Below are 18,490 nucleotides of genomic sequence, written 5' to 3'. Positions count from 1 at the left end.
CTTCAAAAACCTGATTAAGTCTTGAAGCAAAGAAAAGGACTGAAGTAGCAGAAGGGACTATCCTCACTTTTATATAATAGCCCTTAGAAAATTTTGGAACATAGAGGAGAAGGAGGGGAAGGGATTATGTGAACTTGCAATAAGGTATCTCTAAGGAAAGAACTGCAATTGCACAACTTCTGTGTATGAATTTACAGTTAGGTCTCAAACACACATATAGCCATATGACTGAAACGTAAAATGTTTGATCTCTCAGCTTCTTGACGGCAAAAATTCAAAGACACTGAATATCCAGTGGCTGAGAGCTCAGATTGGCATCGTCTCACAAGAACCAATGCTGTTTGACTGCACTATTGCTGAAAACATCGCATATGGGGATAACAGTCGGGAGGTGCCGCATGAGGAAATTGTTCATGCAGCAAAAGAAGCCAACATCCATTCCTTCATTGAATCACTGCCAGATGTAAGTTATTCATTTTCTCTCCTTCTCAGAACTGGAGGTGACCTACTGTGGCAGGGAAAAATTGTGTCCATTTATAATATGATTCCCTGGGGTACAATAATTCCCTGAGGTGCAAACAAACCTGAAACTGATTTTTGAATCCTACCCTTTCTTAATTGTGTTTGCAATACTTATTTTCACTCTGGGAAACTCCATTGTCAGGCAGAGAGCTGAACATTTAAGGTATTAGGGAAGAAAATCCACAATAATATCTAACTGAGAGCTGGAAGTGTGGGGTGGTTTATTTTAAGTGAGTTAAACATTTCCTTTTAAGCTTCTGTTTATCTCAAGCATATGTACAAGACTCCTCTAGACTGACGAGTTTCTTATGCATTTCTTACAGTTATACCTAGTCAGAATTTAAATTTCTAGTATTCCTACAGGTCAAAAATCACTAAGAAGGTCTTTCATATATATATATATATATATATGTATATATGACCAACACATAAAATTGTAAGAATGAACATCTTGGTCAGATGAAAGGTCTGCCATGCACAAAATCTTGTCCCAGGCAAATATTTACAAATACGTATTGACCAGCAAATATTTACAAATACGTCATATTTACAAATACAAATTCAAAAGGGCCAAACATTTAGTCACATTTCCACTGAATTCTCATCTAACTTTACATAATTTGTGACTTGGGAACTTCCTAAGGTAGACATCATGCTTTGTTATTTAATAGTTCTGTATGGATTTTTTTTTTCTGTTTTCAGAGAGCTATTGGCATGGAATATGCAGTTTATGAGTGGCTGGTGTCAGGGTTGATATGCTTAAATACACTTCAGAACTTATTTATATTCATAATCTGAACTTAATATATTGTTTCTAGAAATACAATACCCGTGTAGGAGACAAGGGAACTCAGCTTTCCGGTGGTCAGAAACAACGTATTGCTATTGCCCGGGCTCTTGTACGCCAGCCCCAAATTCTGCTACTGGATGAAGCTACGTCAGCCTTAGATACAGAAAGTGAAAAGGTAAGTTAACTGTGAGCCAGGAGTCTGGAATCTAAATTCATGTTTGTTTGCATTATGAATATTGTTTTCACTCCCACAGATTAAAGCCCAAGGCTGGCAATAGAGTGTTTTTATACAAATTGCATGCTGATGATAGACAAATATAACAGTTTTACTCCTCCTTGCCAGACTCTTCCCCACCTTTTATTTTTTTGTACCTGTATGGCAGTAGGCAGATTGAAGGAGCAATGAAAAAGGCATTTCTTTGCCTGGAATTCTTCAGGCTTTAATTGGAAAAGTGCTGTCAAAATTGAATCAGGTGGTATAAACTTCAGAAGCTGGAAAAACTGAAGATGCTGTCAGAGATCTTTTTTTCTGGGAAATGACCAAATCTTGCTTTCATAATTTTTCTTGCTTCTCCTGTTGCTTTCCAGTCCTTGCTATATGTTCATGGCTAATATGCAAACTTCCTGTGAAAAAAATGCTAGAACATTTCTTTTTTAAGCCCAAAGCTTGGTATAACAGAAGTAAAATCTAGCTACAGAAAAATCAACACAGATCCTACAGAAGTACTCACTATTAATGAGGCAAGTATTGTGACAAATATTATAATCTGAAAAGCTCAAACCCTATGGATTAAGTTTTGATCACTTCTAGGCATACAAACATAAGGTTTGAGGAGAAAATGACATTAAATAATTCCAGGATTCTCTATTTTCTTAATTATGTGCAAGTTAAGTACAGAAATTTTATCTTTTATTCTGCATTAATAAACATAGGGAATAAGGAAAAGAAAGCAGAGATTCTTATTAGTATTTTTCTGTCAGTGCTAGCTTTAAGAAAAACATGATTCACAAGACTCCCTACAAAATCATGAGAACAAGTATGATAACAGTTCACCCAAGATTGCTGACCTAACTTTCATATATAATTAATTAGCCATGGCAGGGACCTCTGGAGGTCTTTAATCAAACCTCCTCTTCAATACTGAATTCAAAGTAGGTTGGTTTGTGCTGTGTCCAGGAAGGTCCTTGAAAATCTCCACAGAGATTCAACAAGCTCTCTTTTGTCCCCGTTCCAATCCTTAATTATCCTTGCAGTGAATATTTCTCTTATAGACAGTCAGAACATCCCCTGTTACAATTTGTGACTATCTCCTCTTGTTCTGCTATAACACATCTCAGTAATGTGCCTGGTTCCATCTCATCTTCTTAGCTGTTATGGCATCATCTGCTATGACAGATTTGACTCTTTGCCAGCACAGGCTCATTCTAAAACAGGAAGCTAAAGCCACAGATATTCCATTTCCCTCACTGTCATATTACAGTTTACTTCACAGACGGCAGCTGAGGTGTATCTCACAATAGCTGACGGAATTGTTCACCTTTTGGCTTGTTCCTTGTGCAGATTGTCCAGGAAGCGCTGGATAAAGCCAGAGAAGGTCGCACCTGCATCGTGATAGCTCACCGCCTCTCCACCATCCAAAATGCTGACAAGATTGCTGTGATTCAGAATGGCAAGGTCGTAGAGCAAGGAACCCATCAGCAGCTCCTGGCTAAAAAGGGCATCTACTATTCTCTAGTCAATGTTCAAAGTGGGTCATGCAACATGTAAATTAAAGGCAGTACTTATCTCTGAATTGTCACTGTAATTACTTCAGTGCTGCTGGTTTTGTCACTGTCATTATTTCAATATCAATAGTTTTATACTTTTGGTTTTCCTCCTTCCTTTTGTATGTCCAACAAGAAATACTGAGTAAATATGTACCAGTTTCTCACTATTGGTTTTCATTATTCAAACCACTCTACTATGTGACCAAAGCAGAAGCCTATTGCACTACTTAAAAAAAAAAACAAACACATGCTAAGCCAAATGTAATTAATATTAGCTTTCTTTGAACTCTGTCAATATCATGCTAATTAGGCATGTCTGGTAAACAACCTGTAAACATTTTAACGGTCAGTAAAAATAGTTTTGCTACTGCCAGAAACAAACCTCAAGCCTTATCTTCCCTGTGCCTGTGTAGGGCAGTCAGACCTGGCCTATTAAGCTTGCAGGTCAGCTGGAGCTTGATGCTAGATGTGTCTTGTTATGATGTGGAGTTTTAGGCTGCTATGACAGCAAAGGTCTTGAAAATATGGGTGCCGGCTGAAAACAAGGGTCCCAGAACTGGAGGTACTTCACTGATGGTCAGTTACTCATCACTGAAGAGGTGCAACCTTAAGATATGGGAAAAAACTGCCTTAAGTAAAACATGGAAAAGAAGCAGCAGATTATAAAAAACCCACAACTGATGGGCAAGGCACCTGCTGCAGTCTGGGAAAGTAGTATCTGCAAATTTCCCAAAATCACAGGGGTCAGAGGTCAAGGGCTAAGAACTCTCTAAAGATTGCGATATTTTATAAAAGGTGAAAACTTGAATTTGGACTTGGAGGATGGTGAAAAAAGGACATCGTTTTCAGCATTCGCTTCCTTCATTGAAGAGCTCTTGACCCCCATCACCCTGATGACTGAGACTATCAAAGACTGTAACCATCAGCGCTAATTACATAGCATCAGCTCTGTGGTATTGTATATTAGTTGCTAATTTCAGGTGACTGTTAAGGACTAACTGCTTTGAATATGTACTAATAGTGATTAATAATTATGAAGAACTAACCATTTGCAATGTATATTGTTAATGAATATCTATGCAGTAAAGCTTTTTTTTAAGTTTAAATCTGTCCTGATTAATCAGTCTTCCACACTTCTGTCATAGTAATTTCCAGCTCCCTGAGATTTATACATGTGACCTGCCACATCTACCTGTAGATATTTATAGACACACAGCCTAACCAACAAGCAGTAAAGCTCATCAATGTACTAATAACACTCTCCAGAATGTTGATTATTGCAGTCTCACTGTATTCCTCTTGAATCACTTAACTGTTTTCTTCTGTTCCTGCCTTAGACGGAAAAGCAATTTGACTAGCAAATTTGTTTGGTTTATATTTATGTATGACTTGATACAACAACATTCTTGTTCATGAGTAATGCTATTAGCCTGCATCATAATATAAATAAGTTATACTTGCAGTTACAACAGTGAAATATATGTTCTCTCTGAAGATTCAAGTGAGAACATATTTAAGTTGAATTTTTTACTATATTCTGGATTTTATTTTAATTTTTTTTATTTTCCCCAACTTCTATTATTTCAAAAATGCTTGATTTACCAGACAAATTTAGCTCTTTCTGAAAATCAGGCAAACACTGTAAATGTTTTACACAGAAATCTGATAATGTTTTGAAAATTTTGACCGTATATTTAAAAATCTTTCAGAAATCCACAACAAATGTAGAAACTTTCCAAAATAATCTATTTTTCCATATCCTTTTCTTCCACATTTCTAAATAAGTATTTCCCCTTTGCTGAGATTTATGCAAAAGTTTGCATAATAATTGCTTAACACCTCACTTTTGGTTGAAAGGGGCTATAAGGACAGGAAGCATTTTCTTTTAAGGAAAACGGATCTTTATTTCCAAATCCACCATGAATGCTTAAATAACTATGCTGCTGATCACAAATGCTTTCCTTTAAGAATTTCCTTTTGGAAGACCACAACAACCATATTACTACTATTGTTCTACCGCCAGATGCCTCATAATGTAATTTTTAGTCACAAAGCCAAAAGGAGAGACAGGGGCATGTGTTCTTCACCATATTCTATTCATACACTTTTACATTATACTCTTTGACCCAAAGGACGTGTTGATCAACCTTGGACAATTCTGCTTTAAGTACCATTATTCCACCACATCTTTCCACAGAGCATAAGAGACCATACTTTCTAGCTCTGTCTTTTCAATTAGGCCCTGAAACATTTTGATTCACCTTGATATCATAAGCTATTCATCTGAGCTCTGAGTCCTCCTTGTTGGGATTGTCAGCACTTGTTTGCAACCATAAGCATGGTGAACATTCAATGATGCACATATGTTGTTATTCTGAAGCAACGAGCCCTTTTTTCCTGTGTCTTGTTCTTTTGGGAACCTGCAGCTGTTTCAAGCAGAACTCACCTTTTTGGAGGAAGGATATCTAACAGTGCTTTTCAGACATTCCTTGTGCATCTTGCACCATTACATTTGGAACAAGTCTTTAGAAAGATGTCATCATCAATACCACTTTGGCAATCCAAACCACTTTCCAAGGATATGCCACTGACTGTGGGAAAAAGGAAGCAGGAGGCATTTAAATTCAACAGTCTCATAGCCTTCCTGCTGAAACAACTAGTAAGAAGAGAACTCTCAGAAGAAAAACAGGGTTTAGGTCTACAAAGCCCTTCTTATTGCAGATTCCTATCTGAGTGTTGAACACTACAGTGTCCTATTGCCCAGTGTTTTCCGACATACTTATCCCTGCAAGGGCAATTTGCTGTTCCTTATGCAACAGACTCCTCACTACTAAGCCTTTGTATAATTTCTGTCATAGAGCAAGGGCATAAATAAACTCCAGCATTCTCCCTCCCCTCAAAAGATTCTGAAGGAGTATTTCTCACCAATGCCACAGACCACCTACCATCTACAAAAACTGTAAATCACCTCTGGATCTTCACTACTCTCTTCTTCAGGCATTCCCTCAGAGTTCTTCATAAACTATCCCCACATGTCAGAAGATGTTCCACAATCTTCCAGCATGACATTGACTCCCCAGCAACCTAGCCTTCATGGAACCAGTTTTCCTTCCTTATGAGTAAATCCTTTGAACCTCTCGTCTCTTGCTTGCTGCTACACTCATACATTTTCATGCATTCATATATACATGAAAACAACCTTCCTGGTAGCCTTCATTTCTGCAAGACACTAAAGATCTCCTTGAAACATCTGTTAATGGGTAACTCTTGTAGTCATACATAGTACAAACAGACACACAGTTAATCTCTTCCTTAAGATGTATTGTCTATTTGTATATGTATAACTTTTCCTCCTGTTCCTCTCCCTCAAAATCCAATCTACCTTTGTCAACATGGTCATCAAAAGGAAAGAGGAGGGAAGGAGAGGATAAACATGACACACTGCCTATAAATACAGGGTGAAAGCACTCAACTAGCAATTACTGTGCAGAAAAAGCCACATTGTAAATGGATCCATAGAGAGTTTAAATAACTGTTATTGTCAATTACCCAGTCTTTCTTCTAGATAAATTACCTAGAACAATGTGGTTTAGTCACGCATTCATTCTGTATTTCTAAGACAGGATGGTATCTTCTATTCTAGATATTTTAATATAGTAAACTGAAAGCAGGAAGTAGGAGACAGGACCAGCAGCTACTTCAAATCCTTTGCTGTGAATGCCATGGACTGTAGAGATATCAAAAGTAGAGAACAGGAAGGAAAAGAGCAGAACACACAAGGACAACTATCTTTAGCCATCCCTATTATTGTAAGGTGAGTAAATTTCCTTTTGTCTTTGCTTATTCCTGCATACATTTCATTCTAGCTGTACACTGTTAACTAAGATCAGTACACTAACACTGTTGTTGTAGAGGTCTTGGACAGGACTGCATCTAACTGAAAGCAAACATTCATGTCTAAGCTCATTTCTTTAAGCAAGCCCATCTTCTGCAGGGTTAACAAAGATCTACCCAATGACATCCAGGCACAGTTCATCCCATTCTAGGGCTTCTGTCACTAGCAGGTCAGATTAACAACAAGCTCATATTGTATCTCTTCATGAAAGGAAATGAGTCTGATTATTGTAAATACTGACATTATCAATGCCTTAGTGTAGAGAAAATCAGTCACACCTTGACTGACTGCTGTATTAAAATACGCATCTTAGATCCTACGCTACATAATGTTTCATAAAAGTAGATCTGCAAACACTAGCTGCAGTTCTGTATTCACCAAGGCAGAGAGATTTTTAATGGAAATACTATAAATTGTATGGGGCTGTTCTAAAATGCCCAAACATTTAAAGTCATTGATATTTTAGATAACTTAAAAGTAAAGACTTTATCTGCATAGGTGATGTATATATAATGTGTCTTAATAGATTCACCATAAGTGTCCATGGGTATAAATTATTTATTTTGCTTAGTAAAGGAGACAAAAATATTAACAATTTTTTTGAATGCAGCAAACAATTGCTCTAAGTTAAAATAGCATGGTATTTATATCATCTAACAAACAGGAACAGTTTTACTTCCGTGTTACTTCTGGTTTTGTTCTCAAATCACTTATGGGGTAAGTGAATAACTTGATTAATGTGGAATCTAAGAAAAAAATTAAGACCAGGATATATAAGATGTTAAAATGAAGCAATGTTGAAGGAGAAGGAATGCTTATCTATCTGAAACAGTAACTCCTAGTTCCCATCTACTTTTCAAATGTCCTTAATTAGGTCAACTTTTTTTACAGCAATATATAAAAAAGAATCAGGGGAGAGCTTAGAAAGAATTAAGCTACTATAGGTGTACGATGACCAACAGGTCAGCATTATCTACATACATATGGTACATATACCACATTTTGGATTAATCAATATGCTTGTTTCTTGTACAAACTCTTCAGTCATTCCTTGACATGTACATATTTCACAGTGATGTAAAATAATACATAATTTCCATGTTGTTCAAAAAGCAAGCAAACAAATAAACAAAATTTATGCACACATTCCAAGGGATGGGTAGAAGGTGGTGCTACGGAATTATGACATTTTTCCATCCACAAAGTGAACTCAGCATAGAAATTCCTAATCTAAATTCTGTTTTCCCAAAATTTTCTGTTGGGTAGCTCTACAGAAGTTTTATCTCCATGTATCTGTCTATTCTTTAATGTAAAAGAAGATGAGTAATTAAATATGAGAGTTATTTATGTATCTGCTAAACCAGAAACAACTCAGACATTAATCTTCATGCATGCTAGAATTCAGAATTTCAGTTCAGAATGCTGATATTTCAAGTTTTGGCTTGTTAATGGTATATTCAATGAAGCATACAACAATCTGGCTTTGCAGATGTTTATAATTTATTTCTTGCAATTTCCTGAGGAGCTCCATAAATCATCAGAAACTTAGCTGCTCACTTGGCTCTCATTTGAAATCTTTCCTTTGAAGACATGATTGTTCTTTCTAACTCCCATTCGTCCTTTATTACCCATGAGACTTTAAAGATGGAAAAAGGTATGTGCTTTCTATCTAAGAATCTTTTATTGATACAGAGTTTCTAAACTATCCTTCAAAATTTCTCAAGAATTCCTCAGGAAAAAAATTAAAAGCTAAGAGGAATTTCTGTGTCGGAACTTTCAAAAAAGTTTCCTTTGAGTTCCTGATAGAGGATGTGTATTTTCTTTATCATCACCAATGCTATTAATCAATATTTTTTCTTCCTGTGGCCTTGTTTTTAATTTGCCACATGATGGCCTCATTTGTTCAGACAACATTTAAGTTACTCTGCATTTTCGTTTTGAAATTTTCTTTTCTTCTTCATGTATATCTTACTCAACTCTATACATACAGTGTTCCATCTAATCCAAAGACCAATATTCGTAGGAGCTTTTGGTTACTGTCCAGGATCCTCATTCTCTTTTCTGCCCAAGGGAACAGTATCAGTTTACAGTCCTGACAGCATTACTACCATGTCTACTAAAGTCAGAGCTCTTAAGACCTAGGCTAAGGCAGTAGACAATAACTGCTCTTCCCAGATTGTACTGTGTTAAGCAGTCCTACTGGAGGCAACCAATTATGGTAGATAATGTTTATCTTAGCATTTAAATCAAAGACCTTTCATTTATTTCTTCTTAATCTAATCTTATTTGTCATAAAATACATTAAGATAAAGAAGAAGGTTAAACGAAAGTCTTCCTACGTATTAAAAATATTTCTGAGTATTACAAGAGCAGAGAGGTTTTTGTTTAGTCTGGATAATTTCATTCCAGATACATAGTTTGAGTGCCACTTTCCTAAGTGAATTACTTCTTTAAGAGATATTATGTTGAACACCACTAACATTCTACATTGAATTTCAGGTGTCCTATAATTTTTAAAGAACAGATGTAGAAATTTACAAAACAAGGTATTAAAATGCTACAGTTATGTTAAAGTGAAACTTTTCACCTGCAAGACAACAGGCATTTTACCATTGATGTCAGTATTTTATACTAGCTGAATTTAGTAATTCCTTCTAACAGAAGATAAAAGCATTACATAATTGCTTGATTTTGCAGCCATGGATAGGAATTTCAATGTTTGTTTCAATTTAACATACCACAGACTTTAAAACTGATGTACAATGCACTTGCATGTCACCCAAATTAAAATACCAATCTTAAAAGCATTTAATTATGTAATTGGCAAAACTGGCTGCCATGAGTGTACAAAGATGGTTTATCTCTCTAAGTTCAGGAAACGTCTGTTTCCAGGATGAGACTTCTTCACAAGAAGCAATGTCTGGTGATTATATTCACAAAAATCATAAAAGAAAAGTGCCCTGCAAATGTGCTCTCGTCCAAAAAAAAAAAAAAATAGATAGCTACACAATTCAAACCTTTCAGTTCCCAACTGTAGAGGAAATGTAAGTCAGTTTGGTTGGTGCTTGAAACACAAAACCAGCCCTGACATTTCTGAGAAGCCTCGTAGAGCACTAACACAGCCTTCTCTGGCTGCTCCCACTCATCCAGCTTTAGGAGTTCGTGTGTATGTAGCTGCTTGTACAGTTGGGCACTGGCCGTGACTACAAATCTTATGCAGTCACCTACAAACATCAGAAAAGTAGTTGCAGTCTACCTGCCCATAACCCGCCATCGGTCTCCTTCTAGTGGACAGAGTAAATCCCTCTTTTAGGAGTTTGCCTCAGGATTCCCATATAATTTCCAAAAGCAAAGGATCAGAATATTCATGCAAACAAAAGGAACTTCTCTCTCATATTAAGTCAACAAAAGTTTTGGGTTATTGTTTTTATCCACAGCTTGGTTACTAAATACTCAAATTATATTTCAAATGTTAAGCTTCAGAATACCCACATGTCAGTAAGAAATATTACATCCGATTCAGGAGGAATCATTTCAACATTTTCAAGTGTTTTTGCCTACTGACTTCAGTTCCAGAGATGATAAGCAACTGACAAATTGGCGAGTTACTTGGATTCCAGCCTACGGATTGAGATTACTTATCTTAGGCATCTGAGTATAATTTTTTACCCATTTACCATCATACATGGTAAGAAATTAAGTCTGTCATCTTAAAAGGTCCGTATTAGGGAATTCACATATTAAACGGATACTTGAACACTGCAATATCAATTTGTTCTCAAGTTATATATTTTCCATGTTTACAGAGGTAGCTATGTTATACTATTTGGTCATAGCAAATTCCTTAACTTTACCTTATTATATCTTAATTGCATTTGACCTAGAGAACCCATTTTCTATTTCACACCTGTTCTTCAGTTATAGCTATCTGAAAACCTGGAGTCTACATTTATATATTCAAAAACCAGACTAGAGAAGGCCCTGCGCAATGTGCTCTGCTTGACCCTCCTTGAGCTATGGTTTGGCATAATGATCTCAAGAAATGCCTGCAAACCTCCTCCATTCTGTGATTCTGTGCAGGAAAAACCTTGGTCAACCATGTGGATCCAATGACACAGCTTCCGGTACATCAAAGCCCTTCAGTACACTACAAGCCATATTAAAAACAAAATAGTCATAAAAAGAATCCTTGAAATACTTTATGACCTTTGTTTTCATCCCCAGTTTTGGCTGACAGCCTGAGCTGAGGAATCAGCCTTGGGTTGTGTTTCCCCAGAACAGACAGGGGTGTTTTGTCATGTTACCAACAAGCCATCACTTCTAACAGTGTATAGTTTAGACAGCATGACAGCAAGCTATGCCTTTACTCAGTGAAAGCCAAGGACTGGCAAACCTTTGTGTTTGGAATTGCAGGTAGTTATTTACAGGACAGCCATAGGAAGCTGAAATATGGATGCTCGGGTACTGCCGTTGTTGCTTCTTTCTCGTCTTCTACAGCAGCTCTCTCCTTCCCCTCTGCCACCTCCTAGCACAACTGCATTGCTGTAAGTCCCTCAAAGGCCACTCTGAGAACTCATCATGAAGGAGAACACTGAGTTCCTCCAAGTCCCTAAGAGCTCTCACATCACCAAACCTCATTTTGACTGTTCAAAACTTTTTTTTTTTTTAAGCTTTCCAACCCTTCTCAACCAACACTATCAAATTCTCAAAAGAATGTTGTTTCTCCAGATAAAACCACAACCATAAAACTTTGAGGTAAAATCGTTCAAGAGATAAAATATAACACAGTTTAAATCCTATTATAAAATTTATATGCATTTTCTGTTACCTATTTTAAGAGTAGGGCTAAAGAGTCTGTATGAGCATTTGTCATTGAGGAAAGTATATGATTTTCTGCAAATGAAGTCCATCTTTTGGCCACAAGATACCCAAAAGGGACCACACTGACTCCCATTCAGTTAGATCATGGATTGCTGAACAGTGATAACAAGAACACCTACCCTTGAACAGCTTATGGTGCATTCATGGCCCAGTGTGATGGTCTGTTCCAGGAAATGGTGCTTTTTTCGTCATTCTGATTACTTGTGAACCTTATGAGGAATGATTAAAATAGGAAGAAAGATAATTCATTTGGAAGGAATTAAAAAGAGACTTCTCAGACACTTTCAAGAGTGACAATGATAAAACAGGCTCTTCAAAACTGTTCATCACTGAGCACTCCATTTCTGGAGGCAGAGTGTACACATAGTACTTCATAGACCTAGCAGGCTCCAAGGGGGTATGTGCCAGTTTTCAAAAGTAAATTGAGCAAAGTCCAGCCTCACTGCTCAGTCCAAACCAACCTACTCCTATTGACTGATGAATAACCTTCCAGAACAGGTGAAAACAGATTAAGAACAGCCCTCTGGTAAGTCAGCACGTTTATTTTGTCTGAGACAGATTATCAATGTTCAGTAGTGAATATTAAAAACCAAGTAAAAATATCCAGTGAAATTTCATTCTACTTTAAAATACATTTTATTGTTTATTTTGTATTAATGATGGTGAATTGCAGAAATTTGTGTGCTTTGAAATGACATGTTTACCAAGGATCGTGCAGAGGATGTCACTGTGTGCCCTGCTTAAAATCTGGAGAAAAGCTGGTTTCAAACAGCACATCAGGATATGGGTTTTTGGATTACTGGTTTGGTATTCTCTCAGTTAAATATTACTGATAGTTTTTCCTGAGGTACTTTGTTTCTCAAACAGATTAAAATGCATTCCGAAGATGAAATAAAGTTTTGCAGAAATGGTGATAGTATTGCCATATCATATCAGGACTATGGATCGGAAGGCAAATGGTGAGTAGAGCAGTTGACTTCAAAATATTCCCATGAAAGGCTGGACCAGGTGATTTACGGGGGTCCCTTCCAACCTGAGCTCGTCTATGATTCTGTTCTATTAATGTTCTACTTTAACTGCATAGGCTTGAATTTTACTAGTAAACAATACTCTTCTCAGTTTTATCTAGTAACAGAAAATAGTTTTCCTTTTTTGGAAAAGTCTTTGATATCCATTATTCTCTTCAGACAATACAGACAAGCACATGTTTAGATAAATCCAGATGAACCTCCCAGGTCAGGGGAAGCCTGTCTGAGGAGCAGAAAACTTTACTTGTAACTTGATGCAATGACTGAGAATTTCTATTGGGGCTATAGAAAATTTGGCTGCTTCACTCATTCCTTTGCTAAAAGACAGTGACAGCTGTAACTGTCCTCTTCTGTTGAAAGGCTGATCCAAAATATGGAGAGAGCTGAAGCCAGAGTAGTTAAACAACAGCAAAGTTATGTGCTTCTCCAAGTTCTCTGAAGGAAGTTTAATCTTATTTACTAGAATAAAGGGCTAATTGGGGTCAGATGTCCTGCATGCTCTCCTCTCTACCCCCTTCATGTTTCAAACAAAGAAATGGATCACGGTGGAGTATAAATTCCATAACTTAAAGAATTGCATGATATTGCAATTCACTGCTTCCCATGTTACGCAGTGAAACACACCTAATCCCCACATACCTTTATGGGAAAGGGTTTAGGATGGTCTGAATGGGATTTCCAGGCACCAGAAACAGAACTGTGTGCGTGGTAGAAGTGGAAACAGTGACTCATCCCACTTAGGATTAAGAGTTTGTGTAACTGTTGACTGGCTTTGTGTCCTTTAAAATCACTTGCAACGATGACAACAGTAGAAAGACTAATATTTGATATGATACTGAACCTTTTAGAGCTGAGAGAATTTCCATTGCAAAACAGTGGAAAGAGTTTGACATTTTACCTACATCTTTAAAATGTGCTGGATGGGCTTAGTTTTAACTAGAGAGCGTGGGCTGTTTGGAGGGAAAGCTGTTTATTCAGATAACAGCCTGCTCACACCTCCTTTCTGATGGTTTATAGGTCAAGGATCCTTATTAAAGCTCTTCTTTCTCCTTTTTTGGGCCAAAAAAGAGACATTCAATTCTGATTTAGACAAAAAGTCTTAAAATTTTAACAAATTGTCCCAAACTTTTCCATGGAGGGAACTATGGTAATTTATCATTTTAACATTCATCAAGTTGCAGTCCCTGGCATGTCAGAATAAAGCTTACTGCTACCACTGCTAGTTATACCACACCAAAAATCTGGGAAAATGTCAGGTAAAAATAAAATATCTCATGTTTTCTCTTTGAATTTATTAAAAAAACCCACCCACAACCAAACCTCTGTTTCCCTCTGCAAATGAGGTAGACTTTAGTAATATTCTTGAAGCCTGGCTTATTTTGGAAAAAGGCAAATTAATACAAAATTGTATCATATTTTAGAGTATGCAGTGAAAATCTGTCTCACTGCAGTCTAATGATCTGAAATCAAAGTGCTTAGCTAAGAGAGGTCTTTAACAGATAATTGGCAGTAACATTAGATTAGCCCACTCACCTAGTTTTCCAAAACTTTAATCAAAATATGGCAAATAGCTACCACTAGGCCCTAGCCTAGGCTAGAAAGGCTAGACAGACAACTTTAATCAAAGAACTTCCCACCTTCTTTAATTAGAAAAACCTGGTATGTAAATAGGAGCACACTAGTAAAGTTTGTAAGACAACCTTTGCTACATTATCAGAGTCCCACCATAGATTTACCTACAGCCATTCTTAATACTTTTTCATAGGAGCTGTAGTTTTTAAAGTTTTACATAGTTAGCTTGTATATAGTTAGCTTGTACCCTACGGCTCTACTGCCTGTTGTTGGTTTGGTTTTTGGTTGGCTGGTTGGTTGTTTTTCCCAAATAGACTCTGTATTAACAATACCAAACCAGAAGATTTTTGGAAATACTTTTGACAGTATTCAAAGAAGAAATTTTTTTACAATGAGGGTGGTAAAACACTGGCCCAGAGAGGTAGTATATGCCCCATCCCTGGAGACATCCAACACCAGGCTGGACGGGGCTCTAAGCAACCTAATCTGGGTGAAGATGTCCCTGCTCATGGCAGGGGAGTTGGACTAGATGACCTTTGAAGGTCCCTTCCAACCTAAACTATTCTATGATTCTATGAATCTACATTAGAGTAGTCTACATCTACATTAGAAGTTCTTATTTTACGTTCCTGTATCTCCTCCATGCATTTGAACACAATAAGAGACAGTAGCTATATTAATAATGCATTAGGCTTGCTTTGTTGTCTTAAGTGCTCTTCCTATTTATAATGCAATCATAATTTTTTAGCAGTGAGGACAAGAAGAAATCTGAGAAACTGAATATGGTCAGCCTGTTTGCAGTGGTAAGTTTCATACTATTTGAGTGTTTAGCAATCTCAGTCTACCATAATGTGTAAAATTTGTTATTTTTATACATGTATCTCTACTCATGTTGCAGAGCTATGCTAGGGGCCCTTCACTGCTTATGGTATAGAGAATTCGGAGATCTGCAATAGGAAGGGAAAATGGAAGGAAAGAAAAGACAGACACAGAAGATTGAGTGAGCTAGTTTAAAATGCTGGAGGTTTTTACTGTCACAGCTACATCCAACAGATGCTGACACAGGTTTATTAACAAATGGGTGGGAATGAGGATGTAACATGGGCTTGAAATAGGAAGGAAGGCAGGAAGGAAGGAAGGAAAAGAAAATCCCCAGTATAAGGGTATTTTATGCCAGAAAAAGTATCTCCCACACTAGCTATACTTTCATAAGCACATGGCAACACAGCCTAGTGGAATATTCTCTAAAAAGGCATTGTCAGAAACAAGGAAATCTTGGCTTTCATTTTCAAGTTATTATTTTGCAATTGATTCTAACTTATCAATACTATGCTAATTACTAGCTAGTCTCAGCCACTTTCCCATCTAAATTCATATCCAGAAATCAACAGGAGAGACTCACAACAGATTCTACAGTACAGCTGCATTCATTTTAAACAGATAATTTGGAAGAACACCATTTAAATTTTCTTCTTTTTATGCAGGCCACAATATTTTTGCATTTTACATAGAGCAATTAATAAATAAAGGGGACCTCAGGATGTCATCTGGCCCAATGTTTTTCTCAAAGTCAAACGAAACAACAAAGTTACAGCAGGTTGCTCGGAGCCTCATCCAGGCAAGTCTGGAAAAATCTCCAACAGCTGCAGTTCCACAGCCTCTCTAGGCACCTGTTCCAGGGCTTGACTACAATCATCCGATGAAGTTTTTGTAACAGAAACTGTAACTGTAATGCTTTCTCTTATCACATCGTTAGTTACATGCCCTCTTGAGGACTTCAGATGAAACTGCACATGAGCTATTTGAATTAGCTTGAAAAGGAAATAACAGGGAAACTTCTATACTTTTTCAGTCTCATTGCTAACGGTATCGACTTAACAGAGTAATTCAATTTCACCCTTAATTAGCAGCGAACTAGAGATTTATATAGGTTTAAGTCAAGTCTGTGTCTAACAGAATCTGAGGTAGCTTTAGGGAAAAATTTTCTGTTTTGTAAGTGAAAAGATTTCCCCAGTCTCCCAACTACCTTTAGAAAACTAATGCCCCTTGACCTCCTGAAGGACCATTCCAGCATTTGAAACAAAACTTCCTGTGAAGGAAGCAAGAGAATACTACTACTGCAGAATATAGGAGTGATGACAACTAACATCACACTCTCCACACTCCAAGTGCTGGCGCTGCATTCAGCAGAGCTCCCATCTTCCTCCCCATTTTCTAAAAGCCTGTGGGAAACTGGCAGTAAAACTTCACATATAGGAGAAAAGAAAAATACACATTGGTAATTCCTGCTTCCCCACACAGAGGGCAAGAAGGACTGAACTGCTCTGACTCACCTGAAAGACCAGGGCAACCCCATTCAGTTCATAATCACAGCAAAACCCAAAGGTGCACCCTGCAGACCCTTCCTACATGCCAAAAGCACAGATTCCTTCATTTAAGGCATTATTTCACAGCTGTGCCTTTCAGACCATCACTACAGGCTGAGGGAGGAAGCCCCATTCATCTTCTCTTGTCCTTTGTCTGGGTTCTCCCATGGATCACATCCAAGATCTGGTCTGAGCACTGGCAGTGGGGCCAGACATGTCTCACCCAGGAATACCCTGGCTGGCACCCTGGCAAGGGTGCCTTGTAAGAGCTATGGGATGCTGAATATGTCCACTCCATTACACATCCACAGATACATTTTCACTCGAGGACTCATACTCGTTAGTATACAAGAAAGACATTTCTGCCCCCTTTTCTCTTTCTCGTCTTCCTTATTTAGATTATGGGGATGGGAACAAGCTACAACATGTTGGCTGCTGTGAGCTAACTGTTCATAGGCATTAATGTTCCAGGGCTTGAGAAGTGATTTACCAACCCCCTATAAGGAGGGTGAGGTATCTTACAGCTTCTATGAGCTGAGGGCCTGCTGAGAGGTCACCGTGGTGACATGACATCCCTTGGCACCTGCCTCTCTACAGGTCTAGTCATGGAATTTAAGATTATTTTTTTTTTTACTTCAGTAGACTAAAACCCAGAATGATTTTCCATTTGTATACTTGTGTATAATAAAATGTATGATGAAATTCTTGCTCCCTTTAGTAGACAATCATATTTTTTATGACCATTGTTTCATGAGAAGTATTAAGTTAAAATAGAAACAGTAGAGTAGACACCATAAAATTAGAGGATTTTTATAGATATTATATTCTTAGATTTTAATTTTTTAATTTCAATTATAGTCATAAATTTAAATTTCCATTGGATGTAGTTAAATCGAATGCAAAATTTGTTTTAAACATATGTTTTTAATATTTTATTATCATTTATATTTTATGAAAGCCATTATTTTATTCTTAAAACAATTACTAAGAAGTTACAGGTTTATGTTATGATGTTACCATTTTCACAGTATCACACAGTATCACAGTATGTTTGGGATTGGAAGGGACCTCAAAAGATCACCTAGTCCAATCCCCCTGCTGGAGCAGGAACGCCTAGGTGAGGTCGCACAGGAACATGTCCAGGTGGGTTTTGAATGCCTCCAGAGAAGGAGACTCCACAACCTCCCTGGGCAGCCTGTTCCAGTGCTCTGTCACCCTCACTGAGAAGAAGTTTTTTCTCAAATTTAAGCGGAACCTCTTGTGTTCCAGCTTGATCCCATTACCCCTTGTCCTATCATTGTTGGCCACCGAGAAGAGCCTGGCTCCATCCTCATGGCACTCACGTATTTTACGTATTAATATTTTCTTATTTTACTTTTTACTGCCTCCTTTGCTCTGTTAACACTGTGCTACCGCTCAAATGCATTTGCTGTAATTAAAGAAATTTTCAGCACAGTTCTATTTCCACTTTCAGTTCCGATACTCTGACTGGCGAGATAAACTCTTCATGGTGCTCGGCACCACCATGGCTGTACTCCACGGAGCAGGACTCCCCCTCATGATGATTGTCTTTGGTGACATGACAGATAGCTTCATTACCTCAGAGAACATCACTTATCCAGGTAAGAACTGCTGTAGCTTCTTGTTAGTGCTGTTGAAACATAGCTTT

At 37.5% G+C, this 18,490-nt stretch overlaps 2 protein-coding genes across 28 annotated transcripts in view; both read left to right on the top strand.

Annotated features, from left to right (window-relative positions):
* Window positions 1-4,185, top strand: part of LOC102094962 (ATP-dependent translocase ABCB1) — a 70,774-nt gene extending 66,589 nt beyond the window's left edge. For all 23 annotated transcript variants that reach the window (XM_065050930.1, XM_065050924.1, XM_065050939.1 and 20 more), the window contains 3 exons: window positions 257-463; window positions 1,341-1,487; window positions 2,874-4,185. In XM_065050930.1, the coding sequence (XP_064907002.1) occupies window positions 257-463; window positions 1,341-1,487; window positions 2,874-3,080 (561 nt within the window). In that variant the 3' untranslated portion in view covers window positions 3,081-4,185. The remainder of the gene's footprint in view (window positions 1-256; window positions 464-1,340; window positions 1,488-2,873) is intronic.
* A 143-nt stretch (window positions 4,186-4,328) lies between these two features.
* The window catches only part of LOC102095142 (ATP-dependent translocase ABCB1), a 57,897-nt gene continuing 43,735 nt past the window's right edge, over window positions 4,329-18,490 (top strand). The window contains exons 1-4 of one of the 5 annotated variants that reach the window (XM_021290971.2): window positions 4,329-6,893; window positions 12,723-12,814; window positions 15,207-15,258; window positions 18,296-18,443. In XM_021290971.2, coding sequence (XP_021146646.2) covers window positions 12,729-12,814; window positions 15,207-15,258; window positions 18,296-18,443 — 286 coding nt within the window. In that variant the 5' untranslated portion in view covers window positions 4,329-6,893; window positions 12,723-12,728. Of the gene's footprint in view, window positions 12,815-15,203; window positions 15,259-18,295; window positions 18,444-18,490 lie in introns of all 5 variants that reach the window. The other 4 variants (XM_021290970.2, XM_065050949.1, XM_065050948.1 and 1 more) reach the window with 4 other exon arrangements.

The sequence above is a fragment of the Columba livia genome, chromosome 2 (assembly GCF_036013475.1).
Source record: "Columba livia isolate bColLiv1 breed racing homer chromosome 2, bColLiv1.pat.W.v2, whole genome shotgun sequence".
Taxonomy (NCBI): Eukaryota; Metazoa; Chordata; class Aves; order Columbiformes; family Columbidae; genus Columba; species Columba livia.
The sequence above is the reverse complement of the archived record's forward strand: the minus strand, read 5'-3'. Positions and strand labels throughout refer to the sequence as shown.